This window comes from Chiloscyllium plagiosum, unplaced genomic scaffold, assembly GCF_037043375.1.
Source record: "Chiloscyllium plagiosum isolate Xiang-an unplaced genomic scaffold, Cpla_swu_hap1 HiC_scaffold_28, whole genome shotgun sequence".
Taxonomy (NCBI): Eukaryota; Metazoa; Chordata; class Chondrichthyes; order Orectolobiformes; family Hemiscylliidae; genus Chiloscyllium; species Chiloscyllium plagiosum.
Genome location: NW_028270166.1, coordinates 16,469,942 through 16,488,443, shown reverse-complemented (window position 1 = coordinate 16,488,443; position 18,502 = coordinate 16,469,942). Strand labels below are relative to the sequence as shown.

General features: G+C 44.5%; 1 protein-coding gene across 1 annotated transcript in view; it reads left to right on the top strand.

Annotated features, from left to right (window-relative positions):
- LOC122565053 (uncharacterized) overlaps positions 1-7,424 on the top strand; it is a 47,926-nt gene extending 40,502 nt beyond the window's left edge. Inside the window, exons 10-11 of the mRNA XM_043720683.2 lie at positions 2,717-2,903; positions 4,402-7,424. Of these exons, the coding sequence (XP_043576618.2) occupies positions 2,717-2,903; positions 4,402-4,649 (435 nt within the window). The 3' untranslated portion in view covers positions 4,650-7,424. The remainder of the gene's footprint in view (positions 1-2,716; positions 2,904-4,401) is intronic.
- The last annotated feature ends 11,078 nt before the right edge of the window (positions 7,425-18,502 follow it).

Here is an 18,502-nt window from a genome sequence, read left to right as displayed (position 1 = left end):
TAGGGCTTTACCCATTGTACAATAGACAACACGGTGAATCAGTGGTGAGCATTGCTGCCTCACAGTGCCAGGGACCAGTGTTCAATTCCACCCTCCGGTGAATGTGTGGAGTTGCATATACTCCATATGTCTCTATGGGTTTCTTTCGGGTGCTCCAGTTTCCTCCCACAGTCCAAGGATGTACAGATTATGTGGATTGGCCATTCTAAATAGCCCGTAGTGTCCGGGGATGTGCAGGCTTGGTGGGTTAGCCATGGTAAATGCAGGGTTACAGGGATAGGGTACCTCCCTACTTTAAATATACCATGGTTAGCACTTTGGAAATTGTACACATTGGTAGGCATTTGGCCGAATTCTGATGCAATCAATAGGGAAATCCATTAATAAAATAGAAATTAGCCCAAGTATTAGAATAAGGAAATTCTGAAGAAAGGACCCCAAACGTTAACTCTGATTTCGCTCCATGGATGCTGCCAGACCTGCTGAGTTTTTCCAGCAATTTCTATTTTGATTTTTGTTTCTGATTTCCAGCATCCACAATTCTATCAATTTTTTTAGAAAATCATAGGAGTTCCTTTTGCCACATCTCCTAACACCATCACGTCCAAAATTGAAATCTGCCTTCAAATTTATAATACAATCTGTTTTTTAGTTCATAGGGAATATCTTTGGTCATGCATGATCATAATTTCAGGATTGAATTGAATTATAATTAATTTCAACTGAACTTTATGTTATTCTAAAATCAGTATGAGAAAGTGATCTGTGTGAAGCTTTAATTAATTGCTGGTTACTGCTCATTAATGATGGATTAATGGGACTCAACTTCAAATGGGCACAATTAGTGAAAATTCATCATGCTAACTTACAACATGATCACTTTCATTGGGCAAGATTGCTTCAGGCAAAATGACTTTTAAATCAAAGTAAAATCAAGCAAGAGGACTGACTGTTTTTGGAAATAGCATGTTTTAAATTCTACCATCTTGTATGCTCTTTCCAGTTGATTCCATTCACAGTGTGCTGATATCTGGATGTAAAATGTGCAGAACCAACAGGTCCTTAAATTCATTAAGAGTTTCTTCCACTAATCTCATTAGCACCTCCAAATCACCAGCTTTCTCAGACTCCTCACCCCTTAACTTCCAATAATTATCCTATTTTCATCAAAACATTGATATCTCCCAACAAGATCAGAAATTGCTGAAAAAACTCAGCAGGTCTGGCAGCATCTAAGAAGAGAAAGCAGAGTGAATGTTTCTGGTCCAGTGGCCTTTCCTCAGAACTGATTGGAGCTGAGAAAAGGTTAGTACATATGCGTGAGAAGGGGGTGAGGGGAGGGGATAGGATTTAACAATAGATGGAAATGGAGCCCAGAGAGAGAGAGAAACAGTTGGGCAGATAAAGGAGGTAGAGGTCAGCCTGGGAGAATGAATAGCTGCTGTTGGGGACCGTTAGTAGATGATAATGGGTTGGTTGCGGTAGTAGCCCATATGATATATGAGTGTGGGTGTCGAGGTAAGGACATGGAAGAAGGTGCTGAAGCCCTAAAATTATTGAACTTGATATTGAGTCCAGAAGGCTGCAGGGTTCCCTAGTGGAAAATGAGGTGTTCTTCCAGCTTGCACCAAGCCTCGTTGGAGCACTGTAGCAAACCCAGGACAGAGATGTTGGCCAGGGAACATGGTAGTCTGTTGAATTAGCAGGGAACTGGAAACTCGGGGTCATTTTTGTGAAGAGAACATAGGTGTCTGCATTGTGGTCAGCCACTCTGCGCTTTGTTTCCCCAAATGTAAAGGAGAACTCATTGATATCTCCCACATTAACTACAAGGACAAAAACAATATAAAATTAAAAATGAATGAATATATTAGTATAAATTAATATATTAACATATGAATATTAATTCATATGAATTAGAGAGACTTGCCAAGGATCTAGGATGTGCCAGGGTGCTGGAATTCCACTGAGGAGATTGCAGATGTCCTTTAGAGACAACTCTGGCCCTAGAGGGAGTATCTGGTTATATGTTTTTGTGCAAACTGGCCTTGATTGGCCTTTTGAACCTGGGTGGCGCCTCAGGGAATGAAGGCTACATGAGGTCAAATGTCTTCAAGGCAGAGATTGATAAATTCTTGATCTCGCAAGGAGTTCAGTGCTCCTGGGATAGTGCAGTAAGTGGAGTTGAAATGTCCATAAGCCACGATTACAATGGTGGAGAGGACTTGATGGGCCAAATGGCCTTACTTCCACTACTATGTCTTATGGTCTTATGGTCTTATAGTAGTTGTCCAGGCTGGCTGGCTAGCAGGTCAATGGCAGTGTTGTGAAGGTAGCCTCTGATGGGTGCCAAGCCACCGTATTGCAAGGTTCTTTCACCTATAGCACCCAAGACAAAACTGTACCTGTGCTGCAACCGAAACTGTCAGATTCATCATTAAACACACCATCACAGTATGTTCCACATCTGTACGGAGTACCTTGGCTGGCAATTCAATAATTGAAAAGGATGGATAAAACCATATGTTAGCTCAAAGCTCAACTCTTTCACGCTCCACAACATAATGCACAAGCTTTCTCGCAGGCGTCCCAATGCATCAGGCATTTTGTGGTGTATGTCTAAGCTACTATATAAATACAAGCTATTCATGGTCTACTGTTGTCAGCATCAAATGGTCATTTTTTTTTATAGCCTTATTTTGTTTTGCAATTTTAGATCCAGACGGATGATGATATGACGTATGATGTAATGTCAAGTCGAATGGAAGATCTTGCTAAGCATAAAACCTACCATGAGCCGCCTGCTCTAAAATCCTATTTGTGGGACTACCCCTTCTGGGATCATCAGATCAGTGAAGAAGCTAAGAGTATATCACCAACTAAAAGGATTGTGGAATTAGCAAGTAAGCCATCATTGAATTTAAGCATGAAACAGTGAAACAATGCTAATTGTAATACTTAAAAGAAAAGAAATTGCACTTTCTAATGCATCTTTCCAGAGAAATGTTAGAAGGGAAAAAAGCTCACTTTCAAACTTCTAAATCCACCCAAATGAAGAAAACAGACTGCTGGCTCAAAATGTATTTCTGAGAAGAACTTAGTTTAGCTGAGACGGAAGATGTGCTATCTGCACATTTTTTGTGTTATTCTTGCAGCGGTGTAGGATTGATGACACCTTCAGAAATCAGATTATTCCAACAACATTAATGGACAAAGCAAGTGTCCCTCTGGCAGGATGCTAGATGTTCTGGGTTGCGTGAGGAAGAGAGGTTGAAAATGGGGAAGGGTTTAAAGGAAGAGTGTAGTTTGGTTATTTAAGGTATTACATGTAATCAAAGGTCTGAACAGGCTTTTGGAAATGCAGTTGATAAGACTGGTGCTTGAAAAGGGATAATGTGAGCATTTAATGTCTTATATTTGTACAATTGCATTAAATCCAAATTAAAGGAAAGAGAGTTGGAATCTCAGGGAAAACAGTCATCCCATCAAACAACACAGACCACACAGGAGAGGAGGTGGCAGCATCTGTTTCAAATCTCTCTGTCCTGGAGCTCATAATGGTGATTATGTTATTGCTCTGAGAATCCAAAAGAATATGAACTCCAATATAACAGTGTAAGATTTGGAATTTAGACTAATCACAATAAAATCTGGATTGATTAGGCAACAAATAAATCAAACTCCCCTCCCCCCACACATCAAAAAAACCCAGAATTAAGAGCCTGGCTTTTGCCATGGAAGTCAGGATTGGCAACCAGAAACAATCCTGACAATCATTCCCAACCTCAGAACGAAAATCAGGGCTGTAAGTGAAAATGTGTTACACAAATGGAAAACCTCAAACTAGATCACAGGATTGTGCTTACAAAACCAGATAGAAATTTTAACCATGATCTGGAGATGCCGGTGTTGGACTGGGGTGTACAACGTTAAAAATCACACAACACCAGGTTATAGTCCAACAGGTTTAATTGGAAGCACTAGCTTTCGGAGCACCACCCCTTCATCAGGTGGTTGGGGAGGACACAATTGTAAGGCACAGAATTTATAGCAAAAGTTTACAGTGTGATGTAACTGAAATTATATATTGAAAAATACCTTGATTGTCTGTTGAATCTTTCATTTGTTCGAATTTTTGCTATAAATTCTGTACCTTACAATTATGTCCTACACAACCACCTGATGAAGGAGCGTCGCTCTGAAAGCTAGTGCTTCCAATTAAACCTGTTGGACTATAACCTGGTGTTGTGTGATTTTTAAATTTTTAACCATGTATATCAAGTGACCTTAGCAACTCAAATGTGTATTTTGAACAGATTAAAGAGCTATTAAGCTATGCAATTTTTACTTACATTTTCCAATACTAATGCCATAACATAAGTAATGCTTCTTATTTTCTAGAGCCTAAAGGAGACTATGCAGGGTATGTTCCCAGCAGACCAGTGGATGAACCTGTATCTGATGCTGCAATGAGCTACACAGCAACAGAAAGAGTCGAAGAACTTGCTAAACCAAAGATCCGTGCTGCAGCAACCAAGTCTGAAAATCCCTTTGTAATATCAGAATCTGCTAAAAATGCTGTTGCAACTCCCAGACTTGAACAACTCGCTCTTCCACTCCCTAGAAAAGTGACGCGCAAGAAACTTTGATAAAGTCATCTTGTCTAAGTGTTTCTCATATGTTCTTAATTTAGTATTACCTAATTCACCTTCAAATATCTCACAACTGTTGGGATGGGTTAGCAAGCCATCTTTGGGTTAGTCTATTTAATGAGTAGGTGAAGTTTCACAAATTCAAAGTTTATTCCTACAAATAGGATTTGTAGAAGTGCTGAGAAATCAAGCAGATCTGATTTGTAGACATGAGGCTGATCAAGTGTTGAACATCTTTACTTCCTCCTTCAAAGTGTTCAGACCAGTTGGATAGAGCTCTCAAGGATAGTGGAATCAAGGGTTATGGAGATAAGGCAGGAACAGGATACTGATTAAGGATGATCAGCTATGATCATATTGAATGGTGGTTCGAAGGGCAGAATGGCCTACTCCTGCACCTATTGTCTATTGTCTATTAGACTTTTTTTGCCTAATGCATATTGTATCAGGTTTGAAGCTGTTCATAATGTTGCTTACACATTATTCAATTCAGTAAGGAAGCCAAAATCATGAGATTCAGCATTGAATTTCTGTCAACCTTTTGAAGATAGACTTAAAAATATTTTCAATGTGTATTTGTTCCATTTTTGCTAACAGGTTCATTTCTTGCTCCAGCCCCATTACTCAGACACATCTATTATGGTCAGGAATTTCCCTTTGAGGTTGAGAAACAGAAATTGGGACAATTTCCAGCTGTCAAATTTACCAGGCTCTAAGTTTATGCTCCTCATTAACATCCCCAGGTATATTTGCCACAAGGGAAACAGCTATTTCAAGCCATTTGCTACATTTTGATGATGAAGCAAGTGGAATATAGTTTTCATGATGTTGATGGTGTGACTCAAGAGTCCATTTTGGTTGGTTGTGATTAACTGAACCCTTGAAGCTGTTGTACAATTTTCACATAAGCAATGGAAGAACCTTTTATCTCATTGTTATTTTGACAGCAAATCTGATTATAAGTTTCATTTTAATTTAGGAATTACACCAAAATTTGATAAACTTATATTATTGCAGGTGTATCTTGATCAAGTTCAATTTAAGTTTTAATATTCAAAAACCTAAGCAGTATTTTCCTGTTTCAAGCAGTAAAAAGTATCCATTCTGATGAAAGGTTATCACGACCTGAAACCCCGAGTGAAATCTTGTTTAGGTGTCTATCTCATCCACTGGCTGAACAGTCAGCAAGAGGCCCACACTGCCCATTCCAGGGACAGGGCACCCAACCTGAAGCCAACCAGGCAGTGGTAAGGCCACCAGCAGGCCTTCCATGGAACCAAGAGCCCTGCGATGGGGATGTCTTGCCTATTGCGAGCTGTCAACCAGTCAGATAATTCCTATGTCCCTTTTGACTTTGCTGACCTATGCTTAACTCAGCTAAGAGGATTAGAAGCATGAACCCAAAGAAAATCTATGATTCTCCCCGATCAAAATTCTATAATGCTATAGGCTTTAATTGACCACAAATGCTGCAATTGGCACACGGGGAGGGAGCTGAACCATGGATCTTCCTGCCCAGAACTTAAGTCTGATGGAGGCAGGAACACCTCAGGGATTGGTTTTGCCATCACTCCACCTAATAAATGCTCTTGCTGCCTCCCGGCTCACCACCAGAGATGCTGTCTGAACTGCTGCAAATTTCCATTTTTAGCTTTTATTTTAGATTTCCAGCATCCGCAGTACTTTGCTTTTGAAAATTAGAACTTGTATTTTTGTGTTATTATATGTAAATGTTAAAGGCCATCTACAGAATGGCTTGACATCATTTCTGGTTAACTACTGAGATAGTTTTTACAGTGAGATGACAATGTGTATATTTTGGGTTTTATTTTCCTTCAATTGATTATTTTAACCAATTTTTATTAATGGTTTAGCTATCATCAGAGGAAAAATAATAATGCATGTCTAACAGTATAATCAGATATTCAATTTAATAAATTTGAAGGGATCTACAGGTCATGTGTAGAAAATTTCAAGTTGCAGTCAATGCTTTCTGACTTTCGCACTAAAAGGGAAGTTTGAAAGAATGCCCTTTAAGAATTGAAATCTTCCTGCATATTGATATTAACTCCTTTTTTTCCAGTTAATTTGTCCTTTCTTTCTGGTCTTACACTGTGAGGAACAAGTTAAAAATCACACAATGCCAGGTTATAGTCCAACAGGTTTATTTGGAAGCACTAGCTTTGTGTGATTGTGTGATTTTTAACTTTGTCCACGCCAGTCCAACACCAGCACCTCCAAAAAATGTGAGGAGTGACAGAGGGAATCGGCTTCCAAACCCCTTCTTCAAAGTTGATGTGCAAAAGAAAGCTGGTAATGAACTGTGGCAGGTGGAGTTCGATGTGTGCACTTTGGATTGAAAAAGGATAGATCAGTGTGTATTTTCTAGATGGTAAGAAATTAAATAAAATTGATGTCCAAAGAGACTTGGCGGTTCAGACGCACAGATTTTTTAAAATGACAGAAACAGGTTTGAAGAATAATTAAGAGGCTAACGTTATTCTGACTTCTATATCTAGAGGACTGGAATAAAGGATGCGGAAGTTCTGCTGCATCTATACAAAAAGCTGGTTAGAACACACTTCGGGTTCTAACACACACTCCTTTCAGAAGGATACATTGGCCTTGGTGGGTATACAACATAGAGGAGAAAGTGAGGTCTGCAGATGCTGGAGATCAAAGTTGAAACTTTATTGCTGGAACAGCACAGCAGGTCAGGCAGCATCCAGGGAACAGGAGATTCGACGTTTCGGGCACAGGCCCTTCTTCAGGAATGAGCAGAGAGTGTTCAGCAGGAGAAGATAAAAGGTAGGGAGGAGGGACTTGGAGGAGGGGCGTTGGAAATGTGATAGGTGGAAAGAGGTCAAGGTGAGGGTGATAGGTCGGAGTAGGATGGAGGCGGAGAGGTCAAGAAGAAGACTGCAGGTCAGGAAGGCGGTGCCGGGCTGGAGGGATTCGGCTGAGACAAGGTGGGGGGAGGGGGGATGAAGAAACTGGTGAAGTCCAAGTTCATTCCCTGTGGTTGGAGGGTTCCCAGTCGGAAGATAAGACGCTCCTCCTCCTCCGACCGTCGCGTTGTTGTGGTTTGGCGGTGGATGAGTCCAATGACCTGCATATCCTCGGTGGAGTGGGAGGGGGAGTTGAAATGCTGTGCTACAGGGTGGTTGGGTTGGTTCGTCCGGGTGGCCCAGAGGTGCTCTCTGAATCGCTCCGCAAGTAGGCGGCCTGTTTCCCCAATATAGAGGAGGCCACACCGGCTGCAGCGGATGCAGTAGATGATGTGGGTGGAGGTGCAGGTGAATCTGTGGCGGATATGGAAGTTTCCTTTGGGGCCTTGGAGAGAAGTGAGGGGGGAGGTGTGGGCGCAAGTGTTGCACCTCCTGCGGTTGCAAGGGAAGGTGCCGGGAGTGGAGGTTGGGTCGGTGGGGGGTGTGGATCTGACAAGGGAGTCGCGGAGGGAGTGGTCTCTACGGAAAGCTGATAGGGGAGGGGAGGGAAATATATCCTTGGTGCTGGGGTCTGTTTGGAGGTGGCGGAAGTGACGGCGGATGATGCGCTGTACATGGAGATTGGTGGGGTGGTAGGTGAGGACCAGTGGGGTTCTGTCCTGGTGGCGGTTGGAGGGGCGGGGCTCAAGGGCGGAGGAGCGGGAAGTGGAGGAGATGCGGTGGAGGGCACCGTCGACCACATCGGGGGGGAAATTGCGGTCCTTGAAGAAGGAGGCCATCTGTGTTGTACGTATTTTGAACTGGTCCTCCTGGGAGCAGATGCGGCGGAGACGAAGGAATTGGGAGAATGGGATGGCTTTTTTCCAGGGGGCAGGATGGGAGGAGGTGTAGTCCAGGTAGCTGTGGGAGTCGGTTGGTTTGTAGTAGATGTCCGTGTTGATTCGGTCGCCTGAGATAGAAACAGAAAGGTCTAGGAAGGGGAGGGAGGAGTCCGAGACTGTCCAGGTGAATTTGAGGTCGGGGTGGAAGGTGTTAGTGTAGTGGATGAACTGTTCAACCTCCTCGTGGGAGCACGAGGTAGCGCCGATACAGTCATCAATGTAGCGAAGGAAAAGATGGGGGGTGGGGCCAGTGTAGTTGCGGAAGATGGATTGTTCCACATACCCTACGAAGAGGCAGGCATAGCTGGGGCCCATGCGGGTGCCCATGGCTACTCCTTTTGTTTGGAGAAAGTGGGAGGATTGGAAAGAAAAGTTGTATACAACATAGGTTTACAAGAATGATACCTAGACTTAAGGGGTTATATTATGAGGAGAGATTAAGCCAATTACACCTATTTTCTATGGAATTTAGGTTAAGGAGTGATCTGGCTGAAGTCTTGAAGATATCAGTTGGAAAAGACAGGGCAAATAAATGTAAACTATTTGCTATTGACTCCAGGCAGAAGTGGGTACTGTAGTTGCTGGAAATCAGAGTCTAGATTAGAGTGGTGCTGGAAAAGCACAGCAGGTCAGGCAGCATCCGAGGAGCAGGAAAATCGATGTTTCGGGCAAAAGCCTTTCATCAGGAATGAAGGCAGGGGTGAAGAGATATATGGGAGGGGGGTGGAGCTGAGGAGAAGGGAGCCAAGAGTACAACAGATGGATGGAGGTGGGGATGAAGGTGATAGGTCAGAGAGAAGGGTGGAGCGGATAGGTGGGAAGGAAGATTGGCAGGTGGGACAGGTCATGAGGATGGTGCTGGAAGGTTGGAACTGGGGTAAGGTGGGGGGAGGGGAAATGAGGAAACTGGTGAAGTAGCGAGTCTGTTTCAGGACATGGTTGAAGAGCTTGACCTATCACCTTCATCCCCACGTCCGTCCACCTATTGTACTCTTGGCTACCTTCTCCCCAGCCCCACCCACCTCCGATTTATCTCTCCACCCCGAAGGCTCCCCACCTTCATTCCTGATGAAGGGCTTTTGCCCGAAACGTCGATTTTCCTGCTCTTCGGATGTTGCCTGACTGCTGTGATTTTCCAGCACCACTCTAATCTAGCCATTGACTCTAGTACTAGTCTAAAACTTAGGGCCAGAACATTCAGGAGAGATATTAGGAAGCATTTCTACACACACAAGCATTAGTCTGGCTAGTAAAGTAGGAACTGATTGTAAGTGTGATTTTATTTAGCAATTTATTGTGGTTTGGAACTCTCTTCCACAGTTGCTAGTTTTAAATCTGAGATAGATATGTTTTACTTAAGCAAAAATATTGAGGGATATGGGCCAAAGTCAGGAATACTGAGTTCAGCCACAGATCAGACAGGATCTCATTGAATTGCAGAACATTAAATTGAGGGGCTGAATGGCCTACTTCTGTTCACATGTTTCTATGTTCCCACCGATTTTGCCTGGCCTATGCTTAACTCAACTGAGGGGATTAGAAGCATGAACCCAAAGAAAATCTATGACTCTCCCCGATCAAAATTCTATAATGCTATCAAACAAATATGTCTATAAATAGACCAAGCAAAGTTATGGCTAAAAATAGAGATTTATCTCTAGAGATATAGCAATAGTAGATGATCAGTACATGGCAGAATTGCTAAATGAACAGTTTTGGTTTAGGTATCCCAATGGAAGAGCAGGATTTTTAATCAGCAAAGACACAATTAGTGAGGGGAGAACCTTACACTCAGTAGTATATATAGAAAAAACTATGATGGATACTGAAATGGGTTTAAGGACTCACTAATCTTCAGCTCTAGAGGAATTTCAGAGAAGAATATTAAAAGTGCAAAAGAACTGGGTTTGCATCTTCCTCATTGATATGCAAGAGTGAGCTGGTGATGACCTACCCACTGATTTCACCTGAACCACACATAATTTAACCGATTGGAACCTTAGCATGAACCTGATGCAAATCTTACATTTGTGCAGTGTCTTGTAATGATTCAGAGAAATGCAACACCTATAATTACTGTTATTATGTATGCAAATAAGACAAACAATGTACATGTAAGAAAATGCCCTAAACAACAATAAAATTAATTACTTGTTATTTGATGTTGTTGACTTCAGGAGGAATATTGGTTAGGGCGCTTGGAGACCTTCACATTTTCCTCAGTTATTGAATGAGATGTTTGACATTGGAATGAATCACCAGAGAAAATGGATGGAATCTTTAGTTCAATCCCTCATCTAAAGGACAAAATGCAGCATGGCCAGGACTCCTTTTTAACTCCTTTATGGGATTGATAGGCCAGTATTTATTGCTCATCTTTAGTCACCCTCAAAAAGATGGTAGCAAACTGCTCTCTTGAATCACTGTAATTCATGGGCACTATGTACACCAATAGTGCTGTTACGAATGCATCTCCAGGATTTTGACCCAGTAACATTGAAGGAATGAGAATATTGTTCCAAGTTAAGATGGTTTGGAGGATACTTTGCAGGTGGCAGTGCTCCCAATTATCTGCTGTCTTTGTCCTTCTTGGTTGAAGGCCACAGGCCTGGAAGGTACTGTTGAAGAACCTTGTGAGTTGTTGCAATGTACTTTGTTGATGGTACTACACTGGACTATCACTGTAGAAAATAATTCAATATTCTACCACACAATTGGATTGTGCACGGTGCCCTAACAAGCTGTTCCCTCAGTAGTCACACTTTAAGCAAGAAATTTAATGAGTGAATAAGAATTTGCACTCCTTAAATCTGAATGACCCAGAATAATGCTAAGTAGCTGGCAAATTCTAAAGCTTTTCATTACTTAGCTAATCCTTTCCTTGATTTGAATTTTACTTTCAATCTGTGTTAACAATGTATAATGGTATAATTTACCTTCGCCTTCTTGGATACTTTTTACATAGAACATTACAGCGCAATACAGACCCTTCGGCCCTCAATGTTGTGCCGACCTATGGAACCATCTAACTTACGCTATTCCATTCTCATCCATATGCTTATCCAATGACCATTTAAGTGCCCTTAAAGTTGGCGAGTCTACTACAGTTGCAGGCAGTGCATTCCATGCCCCTATTAAACTCTGAGTAAAGAAACAACCTTTGACATCTGTCCTATATCTATCATCTCTCAATTTAAAGCGATGTCCCCTCATGCTAGCTGTCACCATTTGAGGAAAAAGGCTCTCACTGTCCAACCTATCTAACCCTTTGATTATCTTATATGTCTCAATTAAGATGCCTCTCAACCTTCTTCACTCTAACGAAAACAGCCTCAAGTCTCTCAGCCTTTCCTCGTAAGACCTTCCCTCAATACCAGGCAACATCCTAGTAAATTTCCACTGACCTCTTTCCAAAGCTTCCAAATCCTTCCTATAATGCAATGGCCAGAACTGTATGCAATACTCCAAAAGTGTATGCATCAGAGTTTTGTACAGCTGCGGCATGATCTTATGGTTCTGAAATGCAATCCCTCTACCATTAAAAACTGACACACTGTATGCCTTCTTAATAACCCTATCAACCTGGGTGGCAACTTTCAAGGATCTATGTATCTGGACACTGAGATCTCTCTGCTCATGTACACTACCAAAGATCTTACCATTAGCCTAGTTACTCCTTTCAAAGTGAATGACCTCACACTTTTCCTCATTAAACTCCATTTGCCACCTTTCCGCCCAGCTCTGCAGCTTATCTATGTCTCTCTGTAACCTACAACATCCTTTGTCACTATCCACAATTCTACCGATCTTAGTATCATTCGCAAATTTACTAACCCATCCTTCTATGCCCTCATCCAGGTCATTAATATAAATGACAAACAACCCCACTCGTAATTGAACTCCAGGATGAATATTTCACATCAACTACCACCCTCTGACTTCTTTCAGCTAGCCAATTTCTGATCCAAATTGCTAACCCACCCTCAATCCCATGCCTCTGTACTTTGTGCAATAGCCTAGCGTGGGGAACCTTATCAAGTGCCCTACTGAAATCTGTATACACCAACATCAACCACTTTACCCTCTCCACCTGTTTGGTCACCTTCTCAAAAGAACTCAATAAGGTTTATGAGGCACGACCTACACTTCACAAAACTGTGTTGATGATCCCTAATCAATTTATTCTTGTCTAGATGATTATAAATCCTATCTCTTATAATCCTTTCCAGCACTTTACACACAACCAAAGTGTATAATTTCCAGGGTTGTCTCTACTCCTCTTCTTGAACAAGGGAACAACATTTGCTATCCTCCAGTTTTCTGGCACTATTCCTGTAGAGAATGATGACATAAAGATCAAAGCCAAAGGCTTGGCAATCTCCTCCCTGACTTCCCAGAGAATCCAAGGATAGATCCCATCTGGCCCAGGGGACTTAGCTATTTTTACACTTTCCAAAATTGCTAACACCTCCTCCTTTTACAGCTCAATTCCATCTAGTCTAATATCTAGACCAGCATCTTTTCAAGTCATCAATAAATATACTTGATCAAGGTAGTTAAAAACTACTGTTATAATCAGTTTAGCATTCTTCCAATATATGATGAAATTCAAAGAAACAAGCTTACTAGTCACTGGACAGTCAACCTTAGGTGTTTTCTCTGCTTTTGGAATAAATGAGTCTGTAGGGACAATAATATAGTGTAGGATGCAAGAAGCATATAGGGTTCCAAATTGTTAGGTGGAAGAGATTTGAGGCCTGTAAATGTAACCAAAGTGGGGGAGATGATACACATCCTCATGGGCAGTGCATACTAGGTCCTCTGTACATGGTTCATTAAAACACTGGCATGATTTGTTATGAAGAGTGGCTTCTTCATGGCCTTGAACAGTGCTCAAATTACTGACTAGGTAAAAACAATGGCTGCAGATGCTGGAAACCAGATTCTGGATTAGTGGTGCTGGAAGAGCACAGCAGTTCAGGCAGCATCCAAGGAGCAGGAAAATCGATGTTTTGGGCAAAAGGTCTTCATCAGGAATAAAGGCAGAGAGCCTGAAGGGTGGAGAGATAAGCTAGAGGAGGGGGGGGGTGGGGAGAAAGTAGCATAGAGTACAATAGGTGAGTGGAGGAGGGGATGAAGGTGATAGGTCAGGGAGGAGGGTGGAGTGGATAGGTGGAAAAGAAGATAGGCAGGTAGGACAAGTCATGGGGACAGTGCTGAACTGGAAGTTTGGAACTAGGGTGAGGTGGGGGATGGGGAAATGAGGAAACTGTTGAAGTCCACATTGATGCCCTGGGGTTCAAGTGTTTCGAGGCGGAAGATGAGGCGTTCTTCCTCCAGGCGTCTGGTGGTGAGGGAGCGGCGGTGAAGGAGGCCCAGGACCTCCATGTCCTTGGCAGAGTGGGAGGGGGAGTTGAAATGTTGGGCCACAGGGCGGTGTGGTTGATTGGTGCGGGTGTCCCAGAGATGTTCCCTAAAGCGCTCTGCTAGGAGGCATCCAGTCTCCCCAATGTAGAGGAGACCGCATCGGGAGCAACGGATACAATAAATGATATTGGTGGATGTGTTGGTAAAACTTTGACGGATGTGGAAAGCTCTTTTAGGGCCTTGGATGGAGGTGAGGGAGGAGGTGTGGGCACAGGTTTTACAATTCCTGCGGTGGCAGGGGAAGGTGCCAGGATGGGAGGGTGGGTTGTAGGGGGACGTGGACCTGACCAGGTAGTCACAGAGGGAACGGTCTTTGGGGTAGGCAGAAAGGGGTGGGGAGGGAAATATATCCCTGGTGGTGGGGTCTTTTTGGAGGTGGCGGAAATGTCGGCAGATGATTTAGTTTATGCGAAGGTTGGTAGGGTGGAAGGTGAGCACCAGGGGCGTTCTGTCCTTGTTACGGTTGGAGGGGTGGGGTCTGAGGGCGGAGGTGCAGGATGTGGACAAGATGCGTTGGAGGGCATCTTTAACCACGTGGGAAAGGAAATTGCGGTCTCTTAAGAAGGAGGCCATCTGGTGTGTTCTGTGGTGGAACTGGTCCTCCTGGGAGCAGATACGGCGGAGGCGGAGGAATTGGGAATACGGGATGGCAGTTTTGCAAGAGGTAGGGTGGGAAGAGGTGTAATCCAGGTAGCTGTGGGAGTTGGTGGGTTTGTAAAAAATGTCAGTGTCAAGTCGGTCATCATTAATGGAGATGGAGAGGTCCAGGAAGGGGAGGAAGGTGTCAGAGACGATCAAGGTAAATTTAAGGTCAGGGTGGAATGTTTTGGTGGTGCATCGGGAGTAACGGATACAATAAATGATATTGGTGGATGTGCAGGTAAAACTTTGATGGATGTGGAAGGCTCCTTTAGGGCCTTGGATGGAGGTGAGGGAGGAGGTGTGGGCACAGGTTTTACAATTCCTGCGGTGGACTCCACCCCCATTCCCGCCACCATCACACCCACTCCAGTTACCGGCTCCGCCCCCACTCCCAGCTCCACACCCAAACCAGATCCCAGCTCCCAGCCCTGCCGAGTTTTCACCATCCCTCCAGACCTCCCACTCACGAATAATCAGTCCTCAGCAAAGGACTCACCTTTATCCCCCTCCGTCCACGCATCAATGAATTTAATACACGCCGTGACGTTGAACATTTCTTCTGCCGCCTCCGCCTCCGAGCTTACTTTCACAATCAGGATTCCCGCCCACCTTCTGAGGACCCCTTCGCCTACCACCAACACACTACATCCACCTGGACACCCACGCTGGCCTATTACCTGCCCTCGACCTCTTCATTTCCAACTGTCGCCAGGACATTAACCGCCTCAACCTGTCGACCCCCCTCTCCCACTCCAACCTCTCACCCTCACAACGTGCAGCCCTCCAATCCCTCTGCTCCAATCCCAACCTCACCGTCAAGCCAGCAGATAAAGGGGGGCGCAGTGGTAGTCTGGCGCACTGACCTCTACACCACTGAAGTCAAACGCCAACACGAGGACACCTCTTCCTTCTCGACCATGACTCCACCCCCCATCACCAAACCATCATCTCCCAGACCATACAGAACCTCATCACCTCAGGAGATCTCCCACCCACAGCTTCCAACCTCATAGTCCGGGAACCCCGCACTGCCCGGTTCTACCTCCTTCCCAAGATCCACAAGCCTGACCACCTGGCCGACCCATTGTCTCAGCATGCTCCTGCCCCACTGAACTCATTTCTACCTACCTCGACACTGTCCTATCCCCCCTAGTCCAGGGACTCCCCACATACGTTCGAGACACCACCCTCGCCCTCCACCTCCTCCAAGACTTCCGTTTTCCCGGCCCCCAACGCCTTATCTTCACCATGGATATCCAAACCCTCTACACCTCCATCCGCCATGACCAGGGCCTCCAAGCCTTCTGTTTTTTCCCCTCCCGACGTCCCCAACAGTACCCTTCCACCGACACGCTCATTCGTTTGGCCGAACTGGTCTTCACCCTTAACAATTTCTCCTTCGAATCCTCCCACTTCCTCCAGACCAAAGGGGTAGCCATGGGCACATATATGGGCCCCAGCTATGCCTGTCTCTTTGTTGGCTACGTCGAACAGTCGATCTTCCGTAATTACACCGGCACCACTCCCCACCTCTTCCTCCGCTACATTGATGACTGCATTGGCGCCACCTCGTGCTCCCGCGAGGAGGTTGAGCAATTCATCAACCTCACCAACACATTCCACCCTGACCTTAAATTTACTGGACCATCTCTGACACCTCCCTCCCCTTCCTGGACCTCTCCATCTCCATTAATGATGACCGACTTGACACTGACATTTTTTACAAGCCCACCGACTCCCACAGCTACCTGGATTACACCTCTTCCCACCCTACCTCTTGCAAAACTGCCATCCCATATTCCCAATTCCTCCGCCTCTGCCGTATCTGCTCCCAGGAGGACCAGTTCCACCACAGAACACACCAGATGGCCTCCTTCTTTAGAGACCGCAATTTCCCTTCCCACGTGGTTAAAGATGCCCTCCAACGCATCTCGTCCACATCCAGCACCTCCGCCCTCAGACCCCACCCCTCCAACCGTAACAAGGACAGAACGCCCCTGGTGCTCACCTTCCACCCTACCAACCTTCGCATAAACCAAATCATCTGCCGACATTTCTGCCAGCTCCAAACGGATCCCACCACCAGGGATATATTTCCCTCCCCACCCCTTTCCGCCTACCCCAAAGACCGTTTCCTCTGTGACTACCTGGTCAGGTCCACGCCCCCCTACAACCCACCCTCCCATCCTGTGCCCACACCTCCTCCCTCACCTCCATCCAAGGCCCTAAAGGAGCCTTCCACATCCATCAAAGTTTTACCTGCACATCCACCAATATCATTTATTGTATCCATTGCTCCCGATGCGGACTCCTCTACATTAGGGAGACTGGACGCCTCCTAGCAGAGCGCTTTAGGGAACATCTCCGAGACACCCGCACAAATCAACCATATCGCCCTGTGTCCCAACATTTTTACTCCCCCTCCCACTCTGCCGAGGACGTGGAGGTCCTGGGCCTCCTTCACCATTGCTCCCTCACCACCAAATGCGGGAGGAAGAACGCCTCATCTTCCGCCTGAGAACACTTCAACCCCAGAGTTTCAACAGTTTCCTCATTTCCCCTTCCCCCACCTCACTCCAGTTCCAAACTTCCAGCTCAGCACTGTCCCCATGACTTGTCCTACCTACCTATCTTCTTTCCCACCTATCCACTCCACCCTCCTCCCTGACCTATCACCTTCATCCCCTCCCCCACTCACCTATTGTACTCTGTGCTACTTTCTCCCCACCCCCACCCTCCTCTAGCTTATCTCTCCACCCTTCAGGCTCTCTGCCTTTATTCCTGATGAAGGGCTTTTGCCCGAAACATCAATTTTACTGCTCCTCTGATGCTGCCTGAACTGCTGTGCTCTTCCAGCACCTCTAATCCTGAATCAAATTACTGACTGCCCATTTCCAAACAGGTGTCAGTGAAACAATTTTGGTATAGGGTAGCCCTTCCTTAATGTCCAAATATTCACTTGGCTTCTTACAGCCAGCTTCAATAAACGTAGGAGCAAATTATTGCAGATGCGGGAATCTGTATTGAAAACAACAAATGCCGGAGGTCTGAACGGATCAGGCAACATGCGTGGAGAGTGGGCAAGCTAAAGCTTGGAGTCTAGATGATCCATTATCACGGCGTAGCGTCACATCAGCTCTGATTGAAGTGTCATCTAAACTCGAAGCGTTAGCTTGTTCTCTCTCCATGGTTACTGCCTGACTCACTGTGATCTCTAGCATTTAGTAAAAGTAAATGACAGCTTTTAACAGCAATCTTTACAGGGCTTCTGGTATCTGACATTTCAGTCTCTGAACCCTGTGCTGTCATACTTACGCATAGAAAAACCGAGGTGGCAAGAGTACCACTGAAATATTGAAATACATTACGCACACACTTTTTAAAATATATCCAGTAATGCTCTTACATACAACTGATTTTGTTTCCCATCACCAAATCACTATGACTTTTTTTTTGCTTTTAACTATTGACCACTACCAGTGAATCACCGTGGGGCCGATTAGATTTTATTAGATATTTTCATGCAAAGGCCGTTCAGGGCAATGCAAACCATAAAAAGTGAGGGAATAGGGGAAAGGGGATAAATTAAAATGGAACCAAAAGAGAAAATGCTAAGAAAATCTCAGCAGGTCTGGCAGTATCTGTAAAGAGAGAAAAGAGCTGATGTTTCGAGTCTAACTGACCCTTTGTCAAAGCAATTAAAATGGAATTGGAAGGGGAGATAAAGCACTGTCGTTAAGCACATATTATCGTGTGTGGTCAATTCATTTCAACTCATACAAAAGAGCTGCAAGAAGCTACATTATCACCCTGTAAATGAGCCTGCCACCACTGTCATGATAAAACCATAGGGAAAGAATGTAATGGCATGTTTATAAAGCTATGACCTTCTTGGGACCTGGTAGCTATTTTTCCCAATGTAAGTTTCTTTAATTTTACTAATCAACTGGTT